The sequence below is a fragment of the Mandrillus leucophaeus genome, unplaced genomic scaffold, assembly GCF_000951045.1.
Source record: "Mandrillus leucophaeus isolate KB7577 unplaced genomic scaffold, Mleu.le_1.0 Scaffold38, whole genome shotgun sequence".
NCBI lineage: Eukaryota > Metazoa > Chordata > Mammalia > Primates > Cercopithecidae > Mandrillus > Mandrillus leucophaeus.
The window spans coordinates 827,034-853,379 of NW_012104031.1; the positions used below are offsets into that span (position 1 = coordinate 827,034).

Here is a 26,346-nt window from a genome sequence, read left to right on the forward strand (position 1 = left end):
AAAAAGAAAAACAGCTTTATTGAGATGTAATTCACACGCCATATAACTCAACCGTTTCAAGTGTACAATTCAATGGCTTCTGCCAAATGGATTTGTGCAACCCTCACCACAATCAATTTTAGAACATTTTATCAGCCCTGAAAGAAATCCTATCAACTGATGAACAGATAAATAAAATATGGAATAGTCAGACAATGAAATATTGTTAGGTGAAAAAGAAATAAAGTACTGATACATGCTACAACGTATCTATTTTTTCCTTTAGTTGCTTGTGCTTTGGTATCATATCTGAGAAACCACTGCCTAATCCAAGGTCATTAAGATTTATGCTTATGTTTTTGCCTGAGAGTTGTATAGTTTTAGCTCTTATATTTAGGTCTTTGAAGCTCTTTCTCAAAACCCCTATGCTTTACTGTTTTGTGTGTTCATAAAAACACAAATACAGCGATAACCCATGGATGAGAGAGAAGCACGAAACGCCTGAGTAATTGGAATTTGGGGTTATCTCTGGATTTTAATGATCTGTTTTTCTCCTGCTCCGACTATGCTTGTAATTAAGAGTCGAATCACTTGATCATGTCCTGAATATATTCTAAAATCTTGCTTTGCAAAAACATCATACATTCCCATTTCCATGACCCTAATTTAGGTCCTCATCTTCTCACCAGTAGGCTATTTTGATAATCTTCTAAGTAGGCCAAGTTCTTCTCTGATGAAATGCACCGCCCTTTATTGAAATCAATTGCTTGTTAATTTATTCAGTCATAAGCTTCACTAGGACAGGAACTATTCATTTCTTTTTCACCATCGTGCCCTTGTGTCTGGCACATAGTAGGTGCCCCACAAATAATCACAAAGGAAGACTGTGTGGTCTCTTTATCACAAAACTCTTCTGGACTAAACACTGTTTATGCTGCTGTCAGATTAATATTCCAAACACTGCTCTGATCATTTCACTTCTTGGCTCAAAAACTTTCAAGGACTCTCTACTGCCTTCTGAGAAGCCTTGCCTTTTTTTTTTCTTTCTTTTTTTTTTTTTTTAAGAGACATGGTCTTATTCTATCACCCAGGTTAGAATGCAATGATGTGTGATCATAGCTCACTGCAGCCTTGAACTCCTGGGCTCAAGTGATCCTCCTGCCTCAGGCTCCTGAGCAGCTAGGACTACGAGCACATATAACTGTGCCTGGCTAATTTTTTTTTTTGGTAGAGATTGGGGGCAGGGGGTGTTGCAGGCGTCTCTCTATGTTGCCCAGGCTTGTCTCGAACTCCTGGCTTCAACCATTTTCCTGCCTCAGTCTCCCAAGTAGCTGGGATTACAGGTGTCAGTCACCGTGCCTGGTCGTCTAACATGACATCCATGCAAGGGCTACCGTTCCCAGTTCCTTTCAGAACTCACAAGGCAACTTTGGAGTTGGGCAGGCTGCAGGAGACTCCAGGTATGAGAGTGGTCATTTGCTGTTGTCGTGAGGTTGCCAGATTCAGGAAATAAAAATGTTGGGCCAGGCGTGGTGGCTCATGCCTGGAATTCCAGCACTTTGGAAGGCTGAGGTGGGAGGTTCAGTCGAGTCCAGGAGTTCCAGACCAGCCTGGGCAACAAAGTGAGATCCCAATCCTACCAAAAACAAAAAGAAATTTCTAGGAATAGTAGACAGTGGGTAAAAAATAAGATACTCACTTAAATCTGATTTTCAAACAACAAATCATTTTTTGGTATATCCTAAATATTCAAATTTAACTGGGCAATCTCATGTTGTATCTGGCAGCCCTACAGTTAGTCTCAGCCACACTCCAGTCTGCAACACGGATCCACTGTATCTGCTTGGAATGTCCGCCTCCCTCTCAATTTGGCCCAAATCTGACACCTCTTCGAAGGTCCCACTCAAAGACCACTTCTCTCACAAGGTCTTCTCTGGCATCCTCTGAGAGTTATGATTACTTCTTCCTCGCCACTCCCAAAGCACAACGAACAGACCCATCATGTGTCCCATAGCACATGCTTCCTTCCACTCTGCAGAGGTGAGCCCTGTGTCTTAACCCCGCCTGAGCCTGGAAGCTTCCTGAGCACCAGACTAAGGTGCTCTGCCAGCTCATGCTGCGTACTCAGAAGGTGCCATTAGCTGGTTGTTCAATGAATACGTAAGACTCGATTGTCCTGAATCAGAACTACTTGCTATTTTTATTTTCAGAGTGGACTTTTCTCCCTAAATTCTAGGATCAGTGGCACATGGGCATCACAGGCAAATTATATGGCTTCTAAGAGACTGAATCTGAAATCTTCCAATTTAGGAGAAAGGAAGGAAATGTGAATCTTTTTCTTCTCTGAACAAGGAAATGAGAATTTGTTTAAAAAAAAAAAAAGATTGAGCATTGACAATTACTGATTACAAAATAAAGCAATATTATAGTTTTAAATGAAAACATCTCCATGTGAACAAACTTTGCTTTGTATTTTAGCATCTGTTTGAGTAGGTTTGTACTGCAAAGCGGAAAAATGAAATCTCCCAGGCACCATTTGCCAAGGGATTTGCTCCCCTTCTTTGTCTGTTCGGATTAATCTGAGAGTGGCTGAGAGCTGCCCATTTTATCCCTGGGTTGAGGCAAAAGGGAGAAGTGTTTTCCAAAATAGCCCATGAGATGGCTGGACTCCCTCAGACAGAATTTGGGGGAGGACAAAGGAACCATGTGGGCATTTTATGTAGAGTATCTGGACCGGGTGCCCTGTCATTTGGAAGGCATCTGTTCCTGCCATTTGCACATCTTCCGGTAATCCTCCATTGATCGCCACCCCGCGTTCCTTCCTGCCCACTTGTGCCGGCCCTCCCCGCAGTGTCCTCTGACGTGAGGCCCTTCTTTCACTGCTCTAATTCAATGGCTTCTAATTGGATGCTCTGCCTGGCTAATGGCTTCTACCCAACTGCAGGGCTGACATTTACTTATTTGATTTCCACCCCTCCCTCTGCTCTCTGGCCTCCTTTGTGAGCAGAGCTTAAATTAGGCAGGATTTTAGATCCAGCACCTTTTTGTATTTCGGTGTGGGCCTCTTGTTTTTTGAGTGGGGAGGGGTGGCTGAGTAGAGAAGAGCCTTGGAAATGCACACTGAGCTGATCAATCCTGACCCCTGCAGATAAACCCAGCTTTGTGACTTATCTCTGTCCCAGAATCCCAGCTGCCTCTGGCTGCTTTCTTTGTTTGCTTTTTAACCTGGACCCCAGCCTGCTCATTTCGGCTGGAACAAACCTTATTGTGTCACTGAATATCAGACCAATGCCAAAAGAGTTGTTGCTTGTTTTCATCATTGGAAAGGTTCTGGGCTAAATGTTAGATCTCTTCATCTCCAGGGTTTGACATTCAAGAATTGTAATGTAGGGCTGCAATCATCTTAGTGATTATCTTGGTTATCACAATCTGAACTCATCCTCCTTTCTCCCCTGTCCCTAGATATAAACATTTCCGGAGAGATGAGAGTCATGATCCTGAAAGGATTTCGTCTTTGAAGGCTCTTCATCATCATCTTTGCATTTGCCTGTTTTTCAATCTTGTAACCCCAAACAGAACAGAAGAGCCATCGTCCATCCACATTTGCTTAGAACGGATATTTACAAATTGAGTTTAAATTGTTCTCAGATGTGAATTATCTTATTTATTTATTTATAGACTTCACCCCATAGAACAAAGAGAGACAAACGGCAAGTTTCCCTTTGGTTTAGGACCACTTGGCAGCATGACTCCAATCTCCACTATCACCCAAGCAGCTATGGTTCAGGCAAGCTGTTAGCTTGAGGTCTATAGTCTATCTCTAAGGATTACCTTTACTTGATTCTTAATTACATACTATTCTCCATCCTCCCAGTCCCTTCACACACACACACACACACACACACACACACACACACACGCACACACACACACACAATTCCTCTTTAATTAGGTTGTAGCAGTCTCTTCCATGTATATCTAACTCAGTTCATTGTGGGCTGTTCTGACGGATAGCTGTCTGCCCTGGCCAACACTTCATTAGGAGTGATACCCTGCAGCCAATGGTCCCCAGGTCGCCTTGTTCAGGAACCAAAGTGCAGCCCAGCAGGGAGTCTGGGAGACAAAGGGATAATTGTGGTGGAGAAGTAATAGTGATGAAAAGGCTTCCAGAACAGATGTAGGAAGCACCCTGCAGTGCAGTTCACTTTCTTATACCAGGTTATGAAATTAGGAGAGTGTTAGTAAAGGCAACTCAGTTACCCAGGTGTTGCCTCTGCAGCTGAGAGACTGATATTCAAGCCTCAGGAAATAGCCAGAATATCTGAGTCTCAATAGGTGGCCCGTTACCTACAAAATCAATATGGCCTCTTGCCTATGCAATCCTCCTTTTTACATTTTTTTTGAGACAGGGTCTTACTCTGTCACCCAGCTGGCATGCAGTGGCGTGTTCTCAGTTCACTGCAGCCTCAACTTCCTCAGGCTCAAATGATCCTCCCACTTCAGCCTCCCAAGTAGCTGGGATCAAGGTACACACCACCATACCTGGCTAATTTTTGTATTTCCTGTAGAGGTGGGGTTTTGCCATGTTGCCCAGACTAGTCTCAAGTGATCCTCCCACCTTGGCCTCCCAAAGTGCTGGGATTATGGGCATGAGCTACTGCGCCCAGCAATTCTCTATTTTACTTCTTACTTCTAACATTCACTTTCTCTTTCCTCTCTTCCTGAAAAGATGACTAGGGAAGAAGAAGGGAATAAATATTTCCTATGTTCTAGATTCTCATGGCTGCTTTACCTGGTGATATAAACCTATATTTTTAAAAATTGGGGTATAAATTACACACAATAAAACCCACAGTTTGATGGGTTTTGACAAATGTATACACCCCTATAACCACCACTCTATCAGTTATAACGGCATGATTCATCCTCACATTTAATCTCTATGAGAGATTGGTGTCACTGGCTCAATTTTATAGCTGAGGAAAGGGAGGATCAGAAAGATTAACAACAATAGCAATAATAACAGCAAATACTATGAGCCAGGCACCGTTCTAAGCACGTTACACATATTACCTCATTTATTCCTCTCTACAACCCCATTGGTCCCATTTTACAGATGAAGAAACCCCAAGGTCACACAGCTAAAGAGTTAGAGCAGGATTTCCGATGCTCAGATTACCTTATTTCCCTTACAGTACTTCCAGAGAATTTTTTTTAAGTTCCCTCATTAGATTTTCTTTTATCCCAGAGAGAAAAATCCCCCCAAACAGAACTAAAGGCCATCGGAAGGAAAGTCACATGTCCCATATCTATGCTAGCACCCCCTCCATCCCCGGCTTTCTTTAAACTATGGGCAGTCAGCTTTAACATCATAGATAGAAAAGGTTAGGCTTGAAGAAAAGCCTTGTTTTGCTACCCACTGAACACAGGGATTTTCATCTAAGAAAGTCCTTCAAGCCATCTGCCCAAGCAAAGTGATCAAATTGCGCTGAGGTTCAGCTTGACCTGGTAAAACACGTTGCTTTGTGGAACGAGTTTCGAGTTTCGCTTTGCCAGCGGTGCTGAGCATTTCCTCGGGAATTTCGCACCCACGCTGGACCACTGATGCCTCCTCTGTGCGTGGAAAGGCAAAGGTATGGCGTGGCTTTTTGGGACCTTCATATAAAAAGGTCAACCCACTTCTCTGCTTTTTACCCACAGCCCCACCCCAGAGGAGGGAAAAATCTGCAATTGTTGGATTAGGGCTGAGGTGCATATTTGCCCTTTGCATAACTGGCAGCGTTGCAAAGGACAGCCCCTTTCTCTCTTCCCTCCATTCTCTCCCATCTGGCAGAGGAGTCCGGCTCCCTAAATCTTCTTTTTGTTGGTTAGTTTCCATGGTAGTTATTGTCTGTGTGTGTGAGCGTGTCCGCCCCCTCACCCGCTCTCTTTGTAGCTGAGACTGGGTGGAGGGAGAGGCACGGAGACACTGGGGCTCTGACGAGCTGGCTAAGGCCCTCTCAGTAGGGGGGTCACGCCTCCTGGAACTCAGGGACCCCAAGTTTCTGTGCATTCAGGGCGGGGCTGGCCTCATGCCCTGTGCATAGAGGCCTGGCTGCATCCCAGTCGATCAGCCAGAGGCAGCAGCAGTGGACTCATCAATTGTGGAGGAAGCCCTGGGGACCCTGGGGACCTTGCCGACTCTATTCCCAGTCTGCTCCTAGGACAAGCCTCAAAGCCAACACCTGCTCGACCCTCTCCAGGCCCCTCCCCTTCTTTGTCTTTTGCAGATGATCGCCGGGTGTCCTCCTTTTCCCCCTAGTCAGGTAAGTTTTATTTCAATCCATCTATGCAGAGTGATGTCTTGGCATTCTGAGTGCCTGGTGGTGGGGAGATAGGCAGTGGTGTCCGTGAGAGGAGGGCTGCCCAGGTCAGACAGGCTGGCATGGGGGTCAGGAGGGGCAAGGGTCTTCAAGGGCTTTTTCTCCTCAGCTGGGCCTCTCTGGCTTTGAAGTTAAAGGTTTCTTCCCACCTGGTCTTAACCCAGCTAATTAACTCCAAAGATTGCTGTCCAGGGCACAGACTGACCAACATACAGCCAACCTCCAGAACTTCTGGCTTCTGATCCAAATTCGGCTCAACTTTATGGAATATCAAACAGAAAACCAAATATTGCATATTCTCACTTACAAATGTGGGAGGTAAACCCTGTACGCAGATGGACATCAAGATGGGAACAATAGACGCTGGGGACTCAAAAAGGAGGGAGGGAGGGGGACAAGGGCTGAAAAACTTCCTATTAGGTTACTATGTTCACTATCCAGGTGACAGGATCAATAGAAACCCAAACCGCAGCATCACAAAATACACCCTTGTGACAAACCTGCACACATGTCCCCTGCGTCTAAAATTAAGATTTTTAAAACTTATGGAATATCTACTATGTACACACACATTGATACACTTGGCTCTGAAGGGATTGTGCTTTGACGACCATGGCACATAACATGGTTCCTGCCTTCCATTGCTTACCACCTGGTGAGAAAGAATATCTACATAGATAGGTATGGGGATTCTGGGGCCAGACAAGCTGGAATTCACATCCCTGTTCTGGTTGTGTGACCTTGGACAAGTCATTTAACTTCTCTAAATTTCAGTTTTCACCTTTGTAAAATGACAATAATAATAGTGCCTACTTTATAGGCTAAATTATACACACACACAACTCACACACACACAAAACTCTGATCAGTTCATGACACATACTGAGCACCATATACTTGTTAATGATTATTATTGTTATTATTATTGGCTTTTTATGTGGTTCAAATTATACAAAATATGTAAAGAATGTAGTGTGGTGTTGAGAATAATGGGTGGTGGTTATTGTCATGCTAACACAGTTACAGAGGAAGTTCTATAGAAAAGGGAAAAATGACTCTTGCCTGCAGGGATCATGCAAGGCATGGAGGAGGCGGCATTCGGGCCAAGCCCTGAAGGATGAATAGGATGTCAACAAGCAGGACGGAGCATATGAAGCAGAAAACACAAAGCCAGGCATGGAGGCAGGAAATGAAAGGCCTATTGGGCATCAGGCAATAGAGTGGTTTGGCTGGAGCCCAGACATTAAGCCTGGCTGAGAGGCTGGACTGGACTTTGGGCTCCCAGCATCTTGAGGACAAGGGCCAAGATTAGGGTGTGACACTGTGAACACTGGAATAACCAGCCCAGCACCAGGATGAGGGGGAGTGATACACTTCATAGAGAGCCAGGCTCAGAGCCTGAGACCAGCATTCAGGTCCTGGCTGAGCTTCAGATTGAACTGGGTGCTCTGAGGCTAATCGCTTCACCTCTCTGAGTTTGTTTGTCACCTGTGAAATCGGGAGGTAAAATACCAAGTGCAATTCTTCAGGAGAAAGGAGAATTTGTGTGTCATCTGCATGGTCCTGGGAAAAATCCAAAGGAATCAATCATTTAACAAAGAGACTTATGTAAATTATCAAGTGCAATGCCTGACTCACTATAGTAGTTGAATGAATGATCTCGCCCATCATGATTAATTGCCTTATTCATCCATTCATTCATTCATTCACTCATTCATTCAGCAAATATTTCTTGGGTCCCCACTGAATGCCAGGCATTAGTTTTGCTGATGGGAAAGAGTGGTGAATACAACAGATATGCACCTGCCTTGAGACACTTATAAGCAACTGAGCAAACTGGCAACCTGAGGACTTCTGGGTGCTCCCACCCTACCCCCAGCAGCTTCCATCCCACTGGCCATCTTCTATTTTCTCTCAAAGATTACTGCTTTCGGATATTTATTTTTAGCAGATTTTAGGCTCCCAAGACATCTCCCGCATAGGTCTTGAGAACATCTCCTGTCTGCCCTCTGCTGGTGGGGGATTGTAAGCACTTTGCAATAAACAGCTCAATATTCATGACACATCAATACCAAGCGTTTCTGCTGCTGTCCATCACCCCTGAGATGAACTGAAGTGCTTTAATTTTTAAAGAGGAATGAATTTGTAATTAGTACTTTAACGTTACACCAGAGTCATTCAAGAGGTTTTCTATTTAAATGCAAATTTAATCTTCCCAAAGGAAAGCTAAAAGGTGATGAAAATAGATAGCAAAGGTTGAGGAAGAAGGCAAGAAAAGGGAGATGGCGCTGACGTGGAGCCGTCACTGTTGTTGACTTGCCTGTGGCCCATGCTCAGGACCAGGCTCTGAGGTGGAGGGAGCTGAGGTGGGGCCTGGGTCCCTAAAGCCTAAGTTCCAACTGCCCTGCCTGTTCATGGGGGCAGCCCAAACCAGCAGCCATTTGGGTGGGTCCTCGCTGGACTGCTGGTGGTCATCTTAGAATCTGGTGGCCTGGAGAGGATATGGGCTGTGGGGTTACGCAGATCTGAGTTTGAATCCAGGATCCTGTTCTGCCTAACTCTAATAGCTTTGGCGAGTTTCCTAATCTTCCCCATTCCTTCATTATGTAAACAGACCTCTTAGTGCTTGTTTCTCTCAAGGTTGTTGTAGAGATTATGTGATAAACAGAGAAAATGTCCTTGGTATACAGGAAGGGCCCTCAAAATGTTCATTTCCTTTATTGCCACTAGATATTGCCTTGTCAACTTAACATGCCACGGTGGTGCGAAGTATGTTCAAGAATAAGGTGGCAAGCTGGGAGTGGTGCGTGTCTATAGTCCCAGCTACTCAGGAGGCTGAGGCAGGAGGATCGACTGGGCCCAGGAGCCTGCAGTGAGCCATGATGGTGCCACTGCACTCCAGCCTGGGCGACAGAGACCCTGTATCATGCAAACAAGAAAACAAAAAACGAAAAGAATAAGGTGGCATTCCCCTTGTTCCCTTAAAACAGCCTGAGGTCCGGGGGAGGGCACAAACATTTTCTGTAAAGGGTCAGATAGTAAATATTTTACGCTTTGCGGGCCATGCGCTCTCTGTTGCAACTACTCCACTCTGCTGTCGTAGTGGGAAAGCCGCCATAGACAACACGTAAATGAATGAGTGTGGCTGTGTTCCAATATAACTTTATTTATAGATGCTGAAATGTGAATTTCATATCACTTTCATGTATCCCAAAATATTTTTCTTTTGATTTTTTTCCCCAATCATTTAAAAATGTAAAAATCGTTCTTAGATTTCAGGCCACACAGAAACAGGCAGCAGGCCAGGGTTGGCCCTCGTCATAGTTTGCTGTCTCCTGCACTGAGGTAGAACCTGTGATTTAGCGGGGACTTGTATCAAGGAATCTCTCAGAACATAACTTCCAAGACTGAGACCAAAGCAGGGAGATGTCATCCAAGGAAGAAAATAGTCCTTTCTGGGCCAGGACTAGGGAGGAACAAAGGACACACGGGATCCCTAGCGGTTCCTCGTGGAGGCAGTTGTTAGGTCTGGGTGTGAATAGAAGTGTCACTCTGTTTCTTGCCTAGCGATGTGCGGGGATGGACTGGCAGTTCCTGGGTGCTAAGCAGGCAGCCACATTCTCCTGGTGACAGACTATAGGAGGATGCTCAAGGGCCAAGGCCCTGCCACTCCCTCCTTCACTGGGAGAGAAATGCAGGCTCCCTGGGGCTCCTTAGAGATCCTCAGGTACACACCCACCAGCCCCGGGAGTGCCGAGTGATAAGGACAGGCAGATCCTTTGATTCACCCAAACCTTGGCCTGGTTCTCACCTTTCCGGACTCTCATGGCTTCTTAGACACACATACACACAAGGCACTCGCAGCCAGCCCATCACGGGTCCCCCGCCTCTCCTGTCTCCAGCACAGAGAGCACAGGTCAGCATGCCAGATGGCAACCTTGCTGCTGTGGCAGATTGCCGTCTCCCTAGGGAGCGGGGGTGAAAGCAGAGCACTGGATGATTCCTGTGCTCCAGTCCCCACCCCCTCCTCTCCAGTGTGCCTCTGCCTGGTCCTTTCTCTGGGGACAAGGGGTGTGTGTGTGTGTGTGTGTGTGTGTGTGTGTGTGTGTGTGAAGTGCCAGAGGAGAAGGGGAGAGGTGAGGAGAGAGCAAAAGCCACTCCCTACCTCTGTACAGGTCCTGCCCCAGTGACCAGGCACTTCCTTCCATCTGGAGAGTGAGCAGGACCTCCCTCTCTGGCACCCAGGGAGGCTGGTGGGCTCTTAGAGGTGAGTAGAGGCATGGGACGGACAACAAGGCTGCCCCAAGGCCTGATGAGAGAGGCAAAGAGGCCTGGGACCTTTCAGGGTGACTGATCTCACTTCCCAGCTCTTTGGAGGGCCCAGGCAGAGTGTCATGCCAGCCTAAACAGCCTAAACTGTGAACCTCGTCATCCCCTTCTCAGCCCCATAAAGGGCCCAGAGTCTTGGATCCCACTGGATGTCAGGGTCAGACAAAATTTGGAGTTAGGAGGGAGGCAAGGAAAGAGAGGCGGGAGGTGGGCCATGAGAAAGCCTTTTTGAGACGGAGGTTCACTCTTATTGCCCAGGCTGGAGTGCAATGGCACCATCTTGGCTCACTGCAACCTCCAACTCCCGGGTTCAAGCAATTCTCCTGCCTCAGCCTTCTGAGTAGCTGGGATTACAGGCATGCGCCACCATCCCTGGCTAATTTTTGTATTTTTAGTAGAGACGGGGTTTCTCCATGTTCATCAGGCTGGTCTCAAACCCCCGACCTCAGGTGATCCGCCCACCTCGGCCTCCCAAAGTGTTGGGATTACAGGCATGAGCCACCGCGCCCAGCCGAGAAAGTCTCGTCTTAAAGTGAGCAGTGATGATCAAATAAAAGTCCAATATATGCTATGTACCAAGTGAGGAAGCTCTATGTGGAAACAAGAGGAATCTTCCAGGAGTGACCCCTTCTCTCCTGGATGGGGACAAGACAACAAATGAGCTTTTGTCCTCCAGATAAGGCAGTTTTGCTAGGAAGAGGATGAGCGAGCAGGCCAGCCTTTTGTTTAGCCTTTTGTTTCTAGCAGGCCCTACCTCTAGGCTTACAGAGCTCCATGGGCTGGACTGTGGGTCTGCGGCCCTGGTCATTCAGAGCCTGCCAGCAAGACAGCCAGCCCCCAGTGCCTCAGCACACACACACACATGCAAGCACACACACATACACATGCGTGCATACACACACATGCACACGTAGGCATGCACACCATCGTGACAGGCAGGCTGACCCAGCTGCCAATCAATCTTCCTTGCTGATTTCCCAACTGGAAGCAGTAGGGCTGGTGTGTAAATCATTCAGAGCCCTCTCTCAGCTCTGCCAGGACATGGAGCTCTTTTTAATTAAGAAGAATGGAGGATGCTGCTGACTTTGGAAATGGCAATATTAACTTACTAATGGGCATTTAAAGAGCCGCGTCTGAGTGGTCTGCTGCAGCCTTCCCCAGCCTATAGCCTCTTCTCCTCTGCAGAGCTGCCTCCATAAAGGCTCTGCTGTCCTCCTCATGAGAAGGGGTGAAGATTAGGCCCCCTAAGGGCCCCAGCCTGATGACCTGGGACAAATGGGCGCATTTTCACTTTTAGAGAAAGAGCCAGGTCAGGATGACCTGAGCCCTTGTGTCCTCTGCAACCCTTGCATACTCTCCTGGAAGCAGGCACCCCAGAAAGGTCAGAACCCAACAGGAAGCATGATAAGGCATCCAGGTGGGTGCCCAGCGTCTACAGGGAGCCAGCCCATTTGCCACAGCTGCAGCTGTCACAAGGCACTCCCTTGTCCTGGGCTGATTGGAGAGAAAGGAGGGTGGTGGTAGCAAGAGAGAGTGGCCAGGGGAAGCCCTGATAAAGTCCTCACTGGTGACCGGACCTGGGGTAGCTGGCAGCGCTTGTGAGAGCTGGTGGGGCCAGACCTCCGCGATTGTATCACCTGGCAGAATGTGAGGATGTTCATTCTAGAATCTGCTGCTTTGTCACTATGGCTAAATGCTTCTTTCTCTAGGGCTCCCCAGCCTGTATAGCACCCCAGGAGTACAGAACACTACAGCTGGGAGGGACCCCAGCTGCTCTCTTCTTCACCTTCCTTCCTTCTAATTTGACAGGTACCAGAATGGATATGACTTGCCTATAGTTGCACAGGCTGGTTACAACAAAACGTAGGCTGGAGGTCATAGCCTATATTGTAACACGATGTAGCAGAGGTCTTCTGACTGTCCTATGTCTTTCTAGTATGCACCGGGTGGCAATAGAGGAGGAGGTGGCTCCGTGGCCTCTCACCTCACCTCATGCTGGTGTTTCAAGTTTCTGACACTGCTGGTCAGGAAATTCTTCCTTGTTTATAACTCAAATCCTCAGGCTTTATTGTAAGCCCCATTTCCTCTTACGACTTCCTCAATAAGCACAGGGAAGTAGCTGAGGTCTTTGAGAAGCATCCCTTCCCGCACGCAGTAAACAGCAGAGGAGTGTGTGGTTTCCCAACCCTTTCTTCTCTACCTTGTGCAACTCCTGAGTCTGAAAACGAAGATGACCCCCTCCCTTCACCCATCATCCCATATCTGGGGTCCACTTTCCAATGTCCCAATTTTACCTAAGTAGGCAGGAAGGTGCTTACAGATGAACAGATGCATTCTTTAACGGATACTCACTAAGCCTCTCTAGGTTCCAGGCACCAGCTAAGCACTGGAGCGGGAGGGAGCAGGGCGGATAGCTGAAGGAATGTGGCTGATTCAACTCTCCAATCAAGGCTGCGTGGTCAGGAAGGGAACTTGAATAGCTAAGGCCATTCTGCAGGACTCCAGCCCTCCACCTGCAGGGCAGCAGTGCCACGTGATCACATACAGATCCTGGTTCTGACTGCTGGCAACTGTGTCATGCCATCTCCCATCAAGTCCACGTGAGCTCTAAATCCTTCCTCTGGGCTGATGTTGGGACTGGTGGGGAGGAGGCCCTAATGAGGCTTCTCTATGCTGGGGGAGGAGCTACTCTTTCCTTGGTCTGCTGGCAGCCTCAGTCCTAATTGGATGAGTCAGCCTCACTCCCCACTCCCTGAATAAGGACCACGCTTCTGGTAAGGAATGAGAAGGTGATTAGCTAAAGGAAGGGCACAGCTGTTCTCCAGATTAGAATGCAATTTAGGTTGCAGCAGATGAGATTTCAGCTAGCTAGGAGAAAAGATATCCGGTCTAAGACACAGGCCCAGAAGTGATTGGCTACAGGAGGGTGTGGGCCCTGGTAAGGCTGCCTATCTTGTGAAACTGGCACCTGCTTTGGGGGACACACTACCCTGAAAGTCAGAGGTACAGAAACTTGCCATCGCAAAGGGAAGAAAGACACTAGTCTTTATGAGGTACCTACCACATGCCCAGGAACTATGCCTGGCACCTCCTTCTAGAAAGTAGATTTTCTTATTCCCTTTTTCACAGATGAGGACACTCAGATTCAAGGACGTAAGTGACTTGTGCATAGTCACACAGCTAGGAGGTGGCTGCACCAGGATTCAGATCCAGCCTGCCTGATGCTGACCACATGGTCTGTGGGGTGCTGCAGAAAGAAAACTGCATAAAGAAGGTGATCCTGGCCTCGGGGAGTTCCTGATGTGCGCCTCCAGCCAGCGTGGTTCCCTGCAGAGGGCACTCCGGTACAGAGTATTTCTAGGGAGGGCTAAGGAGCAGCTAATCACTAAACAACTCCTCTTTCCTCCTATCCCCCCAAAATGTTCCCTACACTTGGAATTCCACCAGACCTTGAAACCTTTCCCACAGTTACTGCATCCATGAATCTGCCTGGTTTATTGGGAAGGAACTGTCCCCCACAACACCTCCAATTTCCCCTTAAGGTACCGCAGTTTGGTGAAGACAGGATCCTGCTGAATGCCTACCAGACAACAGAGACTGAGTAAAACTGTGCATTTCATTGTATGTAAATTAGACCTTAACAAATCCAAGACTTACTGAGCCTGCCAAGGTGGTGCATGCCTGTAATCCCTGCTACTCAGGAGGCTGAGGCAAGAAGATGACTTGACCTCAGGAGTTCAAATCCAGCTTGGGCAATATCGCAAGACCCCATCTTTTTTAAAAAAACAAAACAAAAACAAAACCCAAAATGTACTGAGTGACTTTTTCTGGGGCCGAGCATCCCCAAGTTTGATTGATGCATCAATATCTATAATAAAGACTCCACAGCACCAAAGGCCTAATCTTTAGAGGCTTTTATGACTTCCCCACCCCCGCTAATTCCCCAACCTCCCACCCTACCTTGTGACCAAGGCAAAAAATCTAACACTTTTTTTTTTTTTTAAGAGAGACAGGGTCTTGCTGTGTCACCCAAGCTGGAGTGCAGTGGGACAATCTTGGTTCACTGAAGCCTCTACTTCCTGGGCTCAAGTGATCCTCCCACCTCAGCCTCCCTAGTAGCTAGGATTATGTGCCACAAAGCTTGGATAACTTTTATTTTTTATAGAGACAGGGTCTCGCTATGTTTTTGAGGCTGGTCTCGAACTCCTGGGGTCATATAGTCACATGCCTCAGCCTCCCCAAGTGCTGGGATTACAGGCATGAGCCACCTCATCCAGCCTAAAAACTCAAACCCCTTTTAAGGCAAAAGAGAAACCCTGGCTCAATGTTATGCAAGATTTTAGAGCAAGAAGGATTTAGATTTGACATGAGGAAGAACTTCCTGACCAGCAAAATGGTTACACACTAGAATAGGGTGGGGAGGGATCAAAGGAGTCACTGGACACTCTCCCTCTGCTTGGCACTCCTTAAGGCCCCATCTTGGTGCACTCAGCCCAGGCAGTGGAAACCACAGGCGACTCAGGGAATCTTAAGTGGCAGTTGCTAGGTTACAAGCTTCCTCGATGTGCACTCAGTGTAAGGACTAAAGGATGTTACCTGGCGGAGAGGAAGAGAGATGGGGGAGATGGAGAGAAGCCAGGACTTCCAGAACAAGCAATTAGGTCATGGTCTGGAAGACATCCTGTTCTTAGTACTTTTCCAAGGGTCTGAGTCCCTAGATCCCACGGTCTGCGTAGAAGATGGTGCCTGTAGGATATGAGCCTTAGTTTAGAATGGGGGCCTATTCTAAGGCTGGATTCCAGCACTTCCTTACCTGCACTGCCTGGCACAAACAGTATGGGCAGCCGCTGAAATATCCTTGGGAGCCTAGGCTCCTTTCTTCACCACGGTGGAATAAAGACCAGAAGCCAAGTGGAGAGTAGACCTGCTTGGTTTCATTCATAAGGCACAATTCTTTCATTTGTGATTTAATTGTGATAAAGTGAAGGAGTACTGGATTTGGAATTCATACCTTGGACCCACCCTGAATGGCCTGCATGGTCCTAAGTAAGTCACTTCATCTCATTAAGGCTCAAATTCCTCATCTGTCAAAAGTGGATACCGATACCTACCTGGCAACCCCTCCCAGGGCTGTTTTAAGATTACGAGAAAATGGACATGCAAGGGCTTAGATGATCTCAACAGGTGACACAAATATAACATACAGCGTGGAACTCTGTCTGCTTATTAAGCTGCCCCAGCTGGGGTGGTGAGGGCTCATTTAAGAAGCCTGGCCTCACTGCTTTGGTAGAAGGCTCAGTGGGCAAAAGAGGCTGAGGATGGACTCCAACAAGCCCTTTTGAGGAAGGTCTATGGCTTTAAATCTTTCCGATCACCCGTTCTGATTTTGTGAAGACAGTTCAAGCTAAGGTAAATGTCCGTTCCCTATTTCTCCAGGCAGTTAGAGACTCCTAGGACGAAAGGGAAATGTTCAGTGTTTCCGTGAAATTTCATTAATTCACACCCCATGCTTTTGGAATTTATGAGTTCTGATTGAATAGGGAAAACAGACACAGCCTTCCTCTGTGAAGGTTCTAGAGGTGTTTACTTTGTAAGCACAGAGAATTCAAACTAAAAAACGTGGAATTTTTAAGCCAAGAACTCAAAGTAGTAAAATGGGCCCATTGGATGGAGTGCAATGGTACAATCTCAGCTTGCTGAAACCTCTGCCTCCCGGGTTCAAGTGATTCTCCTGCCTCTGCCTCCTGAGTAGTTGGGATCACAGGTATGCGTCACTGCACCCAGTTAATTTTGTATTTTTAGTAGAGACGAGATTTCACCATGTTGGCCAGGCTGGTCTCGAATTCCTGACCTCAGGTGATCCACCTGCCTCAGCAACCCAAAGTGCTAGGATTACAGGCATGAGCCACCAAACCCCACCTCGATTGTATAATTTTGAGGGTGGAAGGTTTGTTTTGGGGTTTTTTTTTTTTTTTTTGAGACAGAGTCTTGCTCTGTCACCCAGGCTGGAGTGCAGTGGCGCAGTATTGGCTCACTGCAATCTCTGCTTCCCAGGTTCAGGTGAACCTCCTACCTCAGTCTCCCAAGTAGTTGGGACTACAGGCGCATGCCACCATGCCTGGCTAATTTTTTTGTATTCTTAGTAGAGATGGGGTTTCACCATGTTGGCCAGGCTGGTCTGAAACTCCTGACCTCAAGTGATCTGCTTGCCTGGGCCTCCCAAAGTGCCTGGATTACAGGTATGAGCTACCTCACCCGGCCGGAACTATTGTATCTTGACTGATCAATTTCAAAACCCTGGTTGATATATACTGTACTATATAGTTGATATATACTGTACTATAGTTTTGTAAGATGTTGCCATTGGGAGAAACTGGGTAAAGGGTATTTTTTCTTACAGCTGCATGTGAATCTAAAATTTTCTCAAAATTAAAACTGCAGTTTAAAAAATATATAGATATGGATCTATCAAAAAATATATAGATATAGATCTATCTATCTATCTATCTGTATAAGAAACTGAGACTTAGAGTAGTTAAACAAGTTTCAGAGGCAAGATTCAAACCCAGGTCTCCAACCTCCCAAGCCTGGGTCTTTCAAGACTTGGCTACATTTGAGAGAACCAGGTAGGAGGAAGATCCCATCGGCCTTGCAGTCCACCAGACCAGGTGGTTCTCTGGCCTCATGGGCACCTTTGTTACTGGGGGCTACTGTCCTGTAAAGGGTATTACAGGGTGGCTTGCAAGGATTGTTTGTCAAGCTCTGTGGGTTGGTGCCGGGGACGGAGATTTGATCATCAGGTTTCCCCTTCCTAAAGCTTGTGAACGGTGATGGTGGCGGTGGTGGGTTGTGCATGTGTGTGGCAGATGGAAAAACTGCCTGTGTGTGTTTGTCTATGTTGGTGTCTCTGGCTGTGTCCACATGTCTGTCTGTGCATGGTTGGTCAGTGTCTCTGTGGATGTGTCTATTTCGGGGGGGAGGGTGATGTGTAAGTTACGCATCTATGTGCAAGTGGGTGTATATGTTATATTTGAAAGTACCTGTGCCAGGTCTGCGTGCATCGCACCCATATAAGTTGTTTCCATGAGGTTAAACTATATGATAATACCTCCCCCCAAGCAAAGCTGGCTATTGAGTCAGCCTGTCACGAACTGCGTCTGTGTACTGTAGATAAACTGGGTAATTGGACTCTCTGCCTCTTCATCCAAAACAAACACAAAAGCCCGCCCCCCCACCGGAGGGAGTCTGTGCCCGTCATCTGGGTGCTTGGCTCTAGTGCCCTGCTTTCCTTGACCCTGTAGACAAGGTGAGCGCTTCCCCGGGGGCCCGGGCGGCGGGGCTTCTGTAAAGAGGTCACAGCACGCTGTGTCCCGGGACGCACGCGGATTCCTGCACAGGTGTGGTGGCTGCGGATGGGGACCGAGCGGAGCGGGCTCGCCGGCTTCCTCCCCGTCGGCGACTCCGCTTCTCCTTCCTGCTGTTCACTTCATCTCCTCATCTGCATGTGTGACAGCGGCGCGCGGACTGGGGAAGGACAGATCGCCCTCTCCCCGGCTCCCGTGCAGCCGGGCGGGGGCTCCGGGCTCCCCGGTGATGCGTCGTCTGCGCCTCGCCGCCGCGCTCCCGGGGCCTGGCAGCGTAAGTGATGCGGGGGCGGGGGCGCCGAGACTGCGGGGAGGGGGCGCGGGGGAAGAGAGGCGTAGACGCCGAGAGACGCTAACTCCTTCCTCCGCCCGGGGACTGCCCGGCGCCCGGAACCCCTGAAAGCCCCGGCCCGTGGCGCGCTCCGGCAGTGTCCGAGCAGCGGGTGGGGAGGGGGCGGGGACCAATCGGTGCAGGGCGTGGTGCCGCCGCCGGGGGGCGCCCTCCGCCGCCGCGTCTTCCCGGTGAAGTTGACCAGGGGCTGCCGAGCCCGCCTGGTGCCTGCTGGAGGGCGCGTGGCCCCGGCTGCCCTTGATTCGCCGCGTTCCTCCCGCAGGGCCAGGCGTGGACGCCGCCGGACCGCTGAGACTCGGAGCACAGTGAAGTACTGGCCGGCGTCTGGCTGGGGCTGGCGCTCGAGAGCCCGATGGAGGTGGCCAGAGGGGCCGTGGGAGCCGGCGCCGAGTAGCCGGTGGACCCCCGCGCTCGCACCTCTCCCGGCGCCCGGGCACTCCCCGAGGCTGCCATGGAGGTGCCTAACGTCAAGGACTTCCAGTGGAAGCGCCTGGCGCCACTGCCCAGCCGCCGGGTCTACTGCTCCCTGCTGGAGACCGGGGGCCAGGTCTATGCCATCGGGGGATGTGACGACAACGGCGTCCCCATGGACTGCTTCGAGGTCTACTCCCCCGAGGCCGACCAGTGGACCGCCTTGCCCCCGCTGCCCACAGCCCGGGCGGGGGTGGCCGTCACCGCCCTGGGGAAGCGGATCATGGTGATTGGGGGCGTGGGCACCAATCAGTTGCCCCTGAAGGTCGTGGAGATGTACAACATCGATGAGGGCAAGTGGAAGAAGAGGAGCATGCTGCGTGAGGCCGCCATGGGCATTTCTGTCACGGCCAAAGGCAAGTGGGGCCAGGGCTGAGGGCGGCCAGAGAGAAGGAAGTGGGGGGCCACGGGGGAAACACGCCTTTGCTGTGGGCTGTGGAGTTTAGTGCCATGTTTCTGCAGACCGCATGCGTTCAGCAGAATGCCTGCACCTCCCGCCGCCACACCCCAGCCCCTGAAACCTGCCTTGCAGGTGCCACCACCCCCAGACACCTATTTGGGGTCCTGACAATGCTCACTCCATCCTTGTAGCGTCACCAGGCCCCACTGAGAGGGCTTTGGGACCTGATTCCAGGGGCCTCTTCCACCTTCAACCTCCCCCTCTGCCTCCCAGTCTCAGAGATGCTTAATGGAGACCAGAATGTTCTTGGGGGTTGTGCTCCTGAAACGTCTTGCCCATTTCACTAAGTCCTCAGCGCATGCATGTCCTCACTACATGGTTTTGTGATTCCCATTTTCCTTTCTCAAAGCACCTCATTTCATTCTTTTCACGCCTAGTACAGCCCAGAACCTAGAACTCTGAAAGCTCTTTTGCTAAAACACAAAGGGTTTTGTGGGAGATGGTTCAATGGGAATGAGGAGACACCAAGGTGAGACACACCTGAGCAGCAGAGGCTTGCAGTGGGGTGCAACCTTCCCTCCCTCTCCTTTTCCTCCCTCCCTCTCCTTTTCCTCCCTCCCTCTTCTGCTAAACCATACTAGCTGCATGTCAAATCTACTGTAGATTGGGAACCAGTATTTCTTGAGCACCTGCTCTGTCCCTGGCACAGTGCCAGGCTCAAGGAAGGAAGGAAAGAGGCAGAAGATCTGTTCCCTGCCTTCAGGAGCCTGGATCTGACCAATGAAGGTGACCAGAGAGAAACTCCTGTGCAGAATCCCCCATGGCAGCACAGCCAGTGGGGCTTCTGTGACCTCCCAGTAAGAAGGATGGAAGGCCTGGAGACCTACAGAGAGCAAGGGAGGGAAAAAGTACATCTACATCCCAGGCCTCGATAAGTGGTCTTGAAAGATTAAGAACTAACGTTCATTGAATCCTTACCATTGGTGCTTTGTATACATTAACCCCTTTGATTCTCACAACCTATCCAATGAGGTAAGTGCTGGTATTACTCTGATTTTAGAGAGAAGCAGTGTAAGGCCCAAAGAGTTAGTTAAACCACTGGTCTGAGGTGACACAGATAGTGATGATTGAATCTGTGCTCTTACTATGGCACTGAATGAGTTCGAGAGTTAGTTTAATAAGCATTTACATGCCTGTGTGCCAGGCATTGTGCCAGATGCTGGGGCTATAGATTTAACAGATTCTCAAGGGCCTACAATCTATTGAAAGAAACAAAGATTATTCAGTAACATGTGGCAATTAGGGTGATGGAATAGGGTGACAGAAGTGCCATCATTCAGGAGGCACTGAGCCGGTGCTGTCGACCCAGCCTTGTAGTTCAGGGACACCCAGATGGTTCTGAAACGATGAGTAAGAATTGGGCACAAAAATAGTAGTGAGGAGTGGATGGGAGGATTCCCAGGAGGAGGTGTTTCAAGTAACACAGGATGGGATGGGTGGAGCTTGTGCAAGGTGAATTCCTCATTAGCAGGCACCATCTTCCAGCCTCAGGCTAGGGTTGGCATTTTTTTTTTTTCCAGTAAGATTGGAAAGTAGGAGGAAATAGTACTCATCCCTACAATCACCTTAAGAATAAAGGCCTCCTGGAGCCAGAAGCAGTGAGGACTGGCTGCTGGCAGACAGAATCCCAGGCAGGGGTGGCTCCCTGAGAAAGAGAGGCTCAGGAGGTCCTGGGGTGAGAACCAGGGAAACACAGATGCCTTGCCCATCCTCTCTGGTGTAGTGAAGTCCTTTGAAAGACCACCCACAGTCATGAGTAGTAGAGAATGAGAGGAGACTCACTTCTCAAAGTACCCCAGCTCACTTCCTAGGCACGGTTTCTTAAAGGGGCCAGCACTCTCTCCAAAGCTTCACCCTCATTCGCCCCTAGCCCTATCTCATTTAGTCGAAGTGACTCCTGGATCCCACAAGTCTCCCAATGTGTGAAGGAAGATGGTATTCCCTCATGGGGCTGGCAGACACAGAGAGACCAGCAGCAGTCCAGTGTCCCATAGGCCAGTGACAGCATGACTCATCTTATTTCTAAAGGCCCCTGCCATATCTAAAAAATTTCAGTTTGTGAATGCCTGGGGAAAGGGCATCAGAAGAATATCTCTACTCGTTGAGGCCAGGCGTGGTGGCTCATGCCTGTAATCTCCACACTTTGGGAGGCCAAGGTGGGCGGATCACCTGAGGTAAGGAGTTCGAGACCAGCCTGGCCAACACGGTGAAACCCCATCTCTACTAAAAATACAAAAAAAAGTAACCAGGTGTGGTGGCAGGCATCTGTAATCCCAGCTACTCTGGAGGCTGAGGCAGGAGAATCGCTTGAACCTGAGAGGCAGAGGTTGCAGTGAGCTGAGATCATGCCATTGCACTCCAGCCTGGGTGACAAGACAAGACTGTCTCTCAAGAAAAAAGAATACCTGTCCTCTTTGGCTTCCCCTCTGGCTGCCCAGGGAGGAGGACAGTGAAGGGGACAAGACCTGCAAAGGGTTTTCCAGGCCTAGACTTCATACAGTGTTTCAGGCTTAGCCAAAGGGCTGGACACTAAGGAAGACTAAGGCATGTAGTCATACCATGGCTTCAAAACACCCAGGCAGCTGGGCGCAGTGGTTCACACCTGCAATCCCAGCACTTTGGAAGGTTGAGGCAAGAGGATTGCTTGAGCCCCAGAGTTCGAGACCAGCCTAGGCAACATGGCAAAACCCTGTCTCTACAAAAAATACAAAAATTAGCCGGGTATGGTGGCATGGACCTGTAGTACATGCCACCATAGTTACTTGGGAGGCTGAGGTGGGAAGATCTCTTGAGCCCAGGAGGTCAAGGTTGCAGTGAACCGTGATTATGGATTATGCCACACTCCAGCTTGGATGACAGAATGAGATCATATCTAAATTAAAAAACAAACAAACAAAAACAGGCTCTCAGGCTCAGCTGTAGCAGGGACTTCTTTGAATGGTGCTATCAACCACACTGATACAAATATGACTCACTCTGGCTGAGCAGTGGTTGAAAGCTTGGCCTGGCCATGGGAGGCAATGGATGCTGGTGGGCCCGTCTTGATGTACCTGTGAGCTAAGCCAGAGGCATGTATGGCCTTTCTTCTTAGATTACCGAGTATATGCAGCAGGCGGGATGGGCCTGGACCTACGTCCACACAGCCACCTCCAACACTATGACATGCTCAAGGACATGTGGGTGTCGCTAGCACCCATGCCCACCCCGAGATATGCTGCCACCTCCTTCCTCCGAGGCTCCAAGATCTACGTGCTGGGTAAGGATGGGTTACTGTTCTATACCTGCCCTCCTTCCTTCCCTTGGCTTAGTTCCCATGGGAAGCAGTGCCTGTGTGCTGAGCATCTCGTCGGTACTGGGGATAATCACACTGCCCAGCCCACCGGGAGCTTCCTGTATGAATAACTGTCAAAAGGGGAAACCTTTTCGCTGTCCCTGTCCTCAGGGACAACCCTTCTGCCCAACCTCTATCCTGCTCTGGCCCCCAGGGGGACGACAGTCCAAGTACGCAGTCAACGCTTTTGAGGTCTTTGACATCGAGACTCGCTCCTGGACCAAGTTTCCCAACATTCCCTGTAAGCGGGCCTTCTCCAGCTTTGTGACCCTGGACAGCCACTTGTACAGCCTGGGAGGCCTGCGGCAAGGTCGCCTCTACCGGCAGCCCAAGTTCCTGCGGACAATGGACGTGTTTGACATGGAACAGGGTGAGCTGGTCACCTTCCCCAGGAAGCTCTGGCTGCCCACTGCCCTTCTGGCTGGCTCCCCATCCCTTACACCCATTCCAGCCATCTTCCAGGGCCGTTTACCCAGCTGAGCAAGCTTCTCGGAAGTCTCAGCACCCCTCTCCACTCAGGGCTACTCTTGGAATCAAATTCCTTCATTGCTATAGTTCCCCTTTTTGCTTGGTTGATTTTTTTCAAAGCCCCTTTTCTACCTATATTGTCTTTTCTTACAATATTCACACAGGACCAGGTCAGAGAGGGATTTCTCTTACTTTTTACTGATGGAGAAACAGAAGGATCCTGACTCCTACCCTCACTGCCTCTATTAGCCTCCTAAGCAAAAGTCAAGGTGATTCATTGTAGGGGATGATGATGCCTTACAGAGCAGCAAGCATGGGAGAGGGGGAAGCCGCAGAGAATTTCAAACAGCAGGAGGAACTGTGTACTCCCCAAGCATAAAGGATAAATAGAGTGAAGACACTGCCCAGGGTGAAAGCTATTTGGGCCACAATCTGTATTTGGTGGGAGTGGTCTATATCTCATTCTCTCTATATAACCCACCATTATCCATGGCCTATAGGGGGATGGCTGAAGATGGAACGATCGTTCTTCCTCAAGAAGCGGCGGGCAGACTTTGTGGCTGGCTCTCTGAGTGGACGGGTCATAGTGGCTGGGGGACTTGGTAAGGATGGCGCTTTCAGGCTGGAATTTATTGTGGTTCTGGTGCTCGGTGGATCCTTGGCACTTTGCATATGCAGGAAAGGGTACTGGCTCCTTGCAGACCACCTGCCTACCACTTTACTCCAAAAAATTCAAAGCACTCCCTTTCTTCCAGCCTGGATATTACCTATCCACTATGGGCCCCAGGTGTGGCCTTTCTGTCCTCCTACACGGGGGAAACTGTGACGCAGAGAGAATAAGGGACACCCATAGCCGTGCAGCACAGGCTTGCTGAGCACAGATCCCTAAACGGGCATGACTGGAGACAAAATGTGGAGGGGATTCGCCTTGGTCTTCCTCTGACCAATCTCTTCTCCTTGGATACCCAGCCCAATCATGGAACAGGAAAGCAATCTGATTAAATAAGTTCAACAGATGAATCTTGGATTTGATATATTAACTCTGCCAGAGATTACTGGTATTTTGAAGGAGGGACTCTAAAGTGAGAAGTCCCCCATCATCAAGGAAGAGAGGTCCAGGCAGCAGGGCTTCCAGGTACCCGAAGTCTACTTAGTGTGGACAAACTCCCACTTTACTCATGTATGAAGGAACCGTATGAGCTAGACCATGTCGGTAGCTTTTTTAAGAAAGGGCAGCAGTGAGGCAGTAGTGTGCTAGAAAGCTCTGGTGAAAAGCAATGGGTAGGGAAAGAAAGCTTACTCTTAAAGAGACAGAAAGGAAGAAGGTAGGAGGGACAAAGTGGCTGCTTGACAAAAGCCACTGGCTTAGTAAAGGGAGTAATCCTGTAGCCAAGGAAGTTGACCTTACCTGGCTTCTGCTTGTGGGTGCCCAAGGGAGGAAGATGGGGTGACTGTGGGGCGTGGATTGGCGGTTGGACTCCTTTGTAAGGTCTGATTCCCTTGACACTTTCAGGGAATCAACCCACTGTCCTGGAGACGGCGGAAGCATTCCACCCAGGGAAGAACAAATGGGAGATCCTCCCTGCCATGCCCACACCCCGCTGTGCCTGCTCCAGCATAGTCGTCAAGAACTGCCTCCTCGCCGTGGGAGGTGTCAACCAGGGTCTGAGTGACGCAGTGGAGGCCCTGTGTGTCTCTGACTCCTAGCTGTCTCTGGGTCCAGTACCTTTGCCCTGGACCATATCACTTCACTCTTGACATGAGGAATGATCTTGTCCAAGCAGTCAGGGCTGCTTCCCAGAATGTCAGCTCCTGTTAGCAGCCAGTGGAGTCTGGCCTTGGGGCTCTAAGTGACCTCTCTATAGCTCCAAATCCTACCAATCTCAGAAAACTGTAAGAGGCACAGATGACTCAACCAGCTGCAGAGCTGACTCTGAAGAGAGTCTGCACTTACTGCACAGGCACAGAAAGGCACAGGAATATTTCCTACCTCTCCCTCCTGTGAGTCCCACCTCCCCCCACCCCCATCTCCAGGAGGCAGGTAGAGCAGTTCTGACAGAGAGGATAAACTGCTGTTGCTGTCTTTCCCCAGCTCTAAACTAGTTTTAAGGTTGCTTAGGATGAAAAATGGAGAATGATTGGGGGTTCCAAACCCCTTTCTCCTCCCTTGGTTTATATCTCTTCACCATTTGGTGGTCAACTGTGGGCCTACCCTGGACCTCATCTACTCAGCAAGAATTGGACATGAAGCTAGAGGCAGCTGCCTTGGAAGGGAAGTCAGGCTCACTTGGACAGCCCAGGCCATGGCAGGAAGAATCTCTTCCTCTTGGGGTCCTTGCTGGGCATGTGATGATGGAGAAGGAGCAGTCTCCCAGCCATGGGTCTGCTCCCCACATCTCTCCTAATTCCACTTCACCTTCTTCCACCCCCTCCCCACCAGAGGCCTAGCCCTTTTGTCACCGAAGGCCCCCAGAGGGTTTCTGTGTGAAACCTTCTCATTTACACTGTGGCATCAAAATCCACAAAAGATGGATTAATTGCACTCTGGTTAATAGCAGCAGCACAATGATTAAAATCTATATTCCTAACTTCTCTAGCACCCTGGTGTGGGGGTGGGGCGGAAGGGTGTCTTGAGGGGCAGGGAGGACCCCATAAAACAATCCCTCCGGCATTCTCAGGCTAAGGAGGGCCCCCAGTGACCACCTGTTCTTGGCTGTCCCCTCTGAAGAGCTCTGCCTTCTCACAGCCACCACCAGTTACCCCACTCCCAGGAAAACAGCACATATTCTTCTTCTCCTGCCTTGAGACTGCATGTTAATCTTCCATTCAGAACTCATCAGCAGCTCAGTCCTTCTTATGTCTAGTCTCAGTTCATTCAGCCAAAGCTCATTTTTGTCCTATCCAAAGTAGAAAGGGTTCTTTTAAAAAACTCGAAGAATGTGCCTCCTCTTAGCATCTGTTTCTGACTCTCAGTTATTTTTAAAATAAATGATGAATAAAATGCCTGCCCTGAAGGGTTCTGGAGGAGTCAGGTATCACTCATCAAGTGATAGTGTAATTCATTCCTCCAGGAGGCAGGAACAGAGGAGGATCACCTATCTGGATCTGAGGGGTCTAGGGAGCCTCCTGGAGGGAGGGAGTGTGACACCTTCAGTTCAATCTTCAAGGACAAGTGGAACCTGGGTCTTTACAGGATACGGATTTTTTTCCCGTCCCTTTCTCTTGGTACT

At 49.2% G+C, this 26,346-nt stretch overlaps 1 protein-coding gene across 4 annotated transcripts; it reads left to right on the forward strand.

Annotated features, from left to right (window-relative positions):
- Positions 1-5,742: 5,742 nt before the first annotated feature.
- KLHDC8A (kelch domain containing 8A) lies at positions 5,743-26,130 on the forward strand. Of its 4 annotated transcripts, XM_011990412.1 has the most exons (9): positions 5,743-5,845; positions 6,249-6,284; positions 13,800-14,014; positions 17,972-18,308; positions 18,649-19,213; positions 22,409-22,573; positions 22,803-23,018; positions 23,617-23,718; positions 24,630-26,130. In XM_011990412.1, the coding sequence occupies exons 5-9, from the start codon at positions 18,838-18,840 to the stop codon at positions 24,821-24,823; spliced, it is 1,053 nt and encodes a 350-aa protein (XP_011845802.1). In that variant the 5' UTR covers positions 5,743-5,845; positions 6,249-6,284; positions 13,800-14,014; positions 17,972-18,308; positions 18,649-18,837; the 3' UTR covers positions 24,824-26,130. The 4 variants fall into 4 exon arrangements, with proteins under 4 accessions (XP_011845802.1, XP_011845804.1, XP_011845803.1 ...); XM_011990414.1 differs by lacking the exon at positions 17,972-18,308; XM_011990413.1 differs by lacking the exons at positions 13,800-14,014; positions 17,972-18,308.
- Positions 26,131-26,346: the final 216 nt, after the last annotated feature.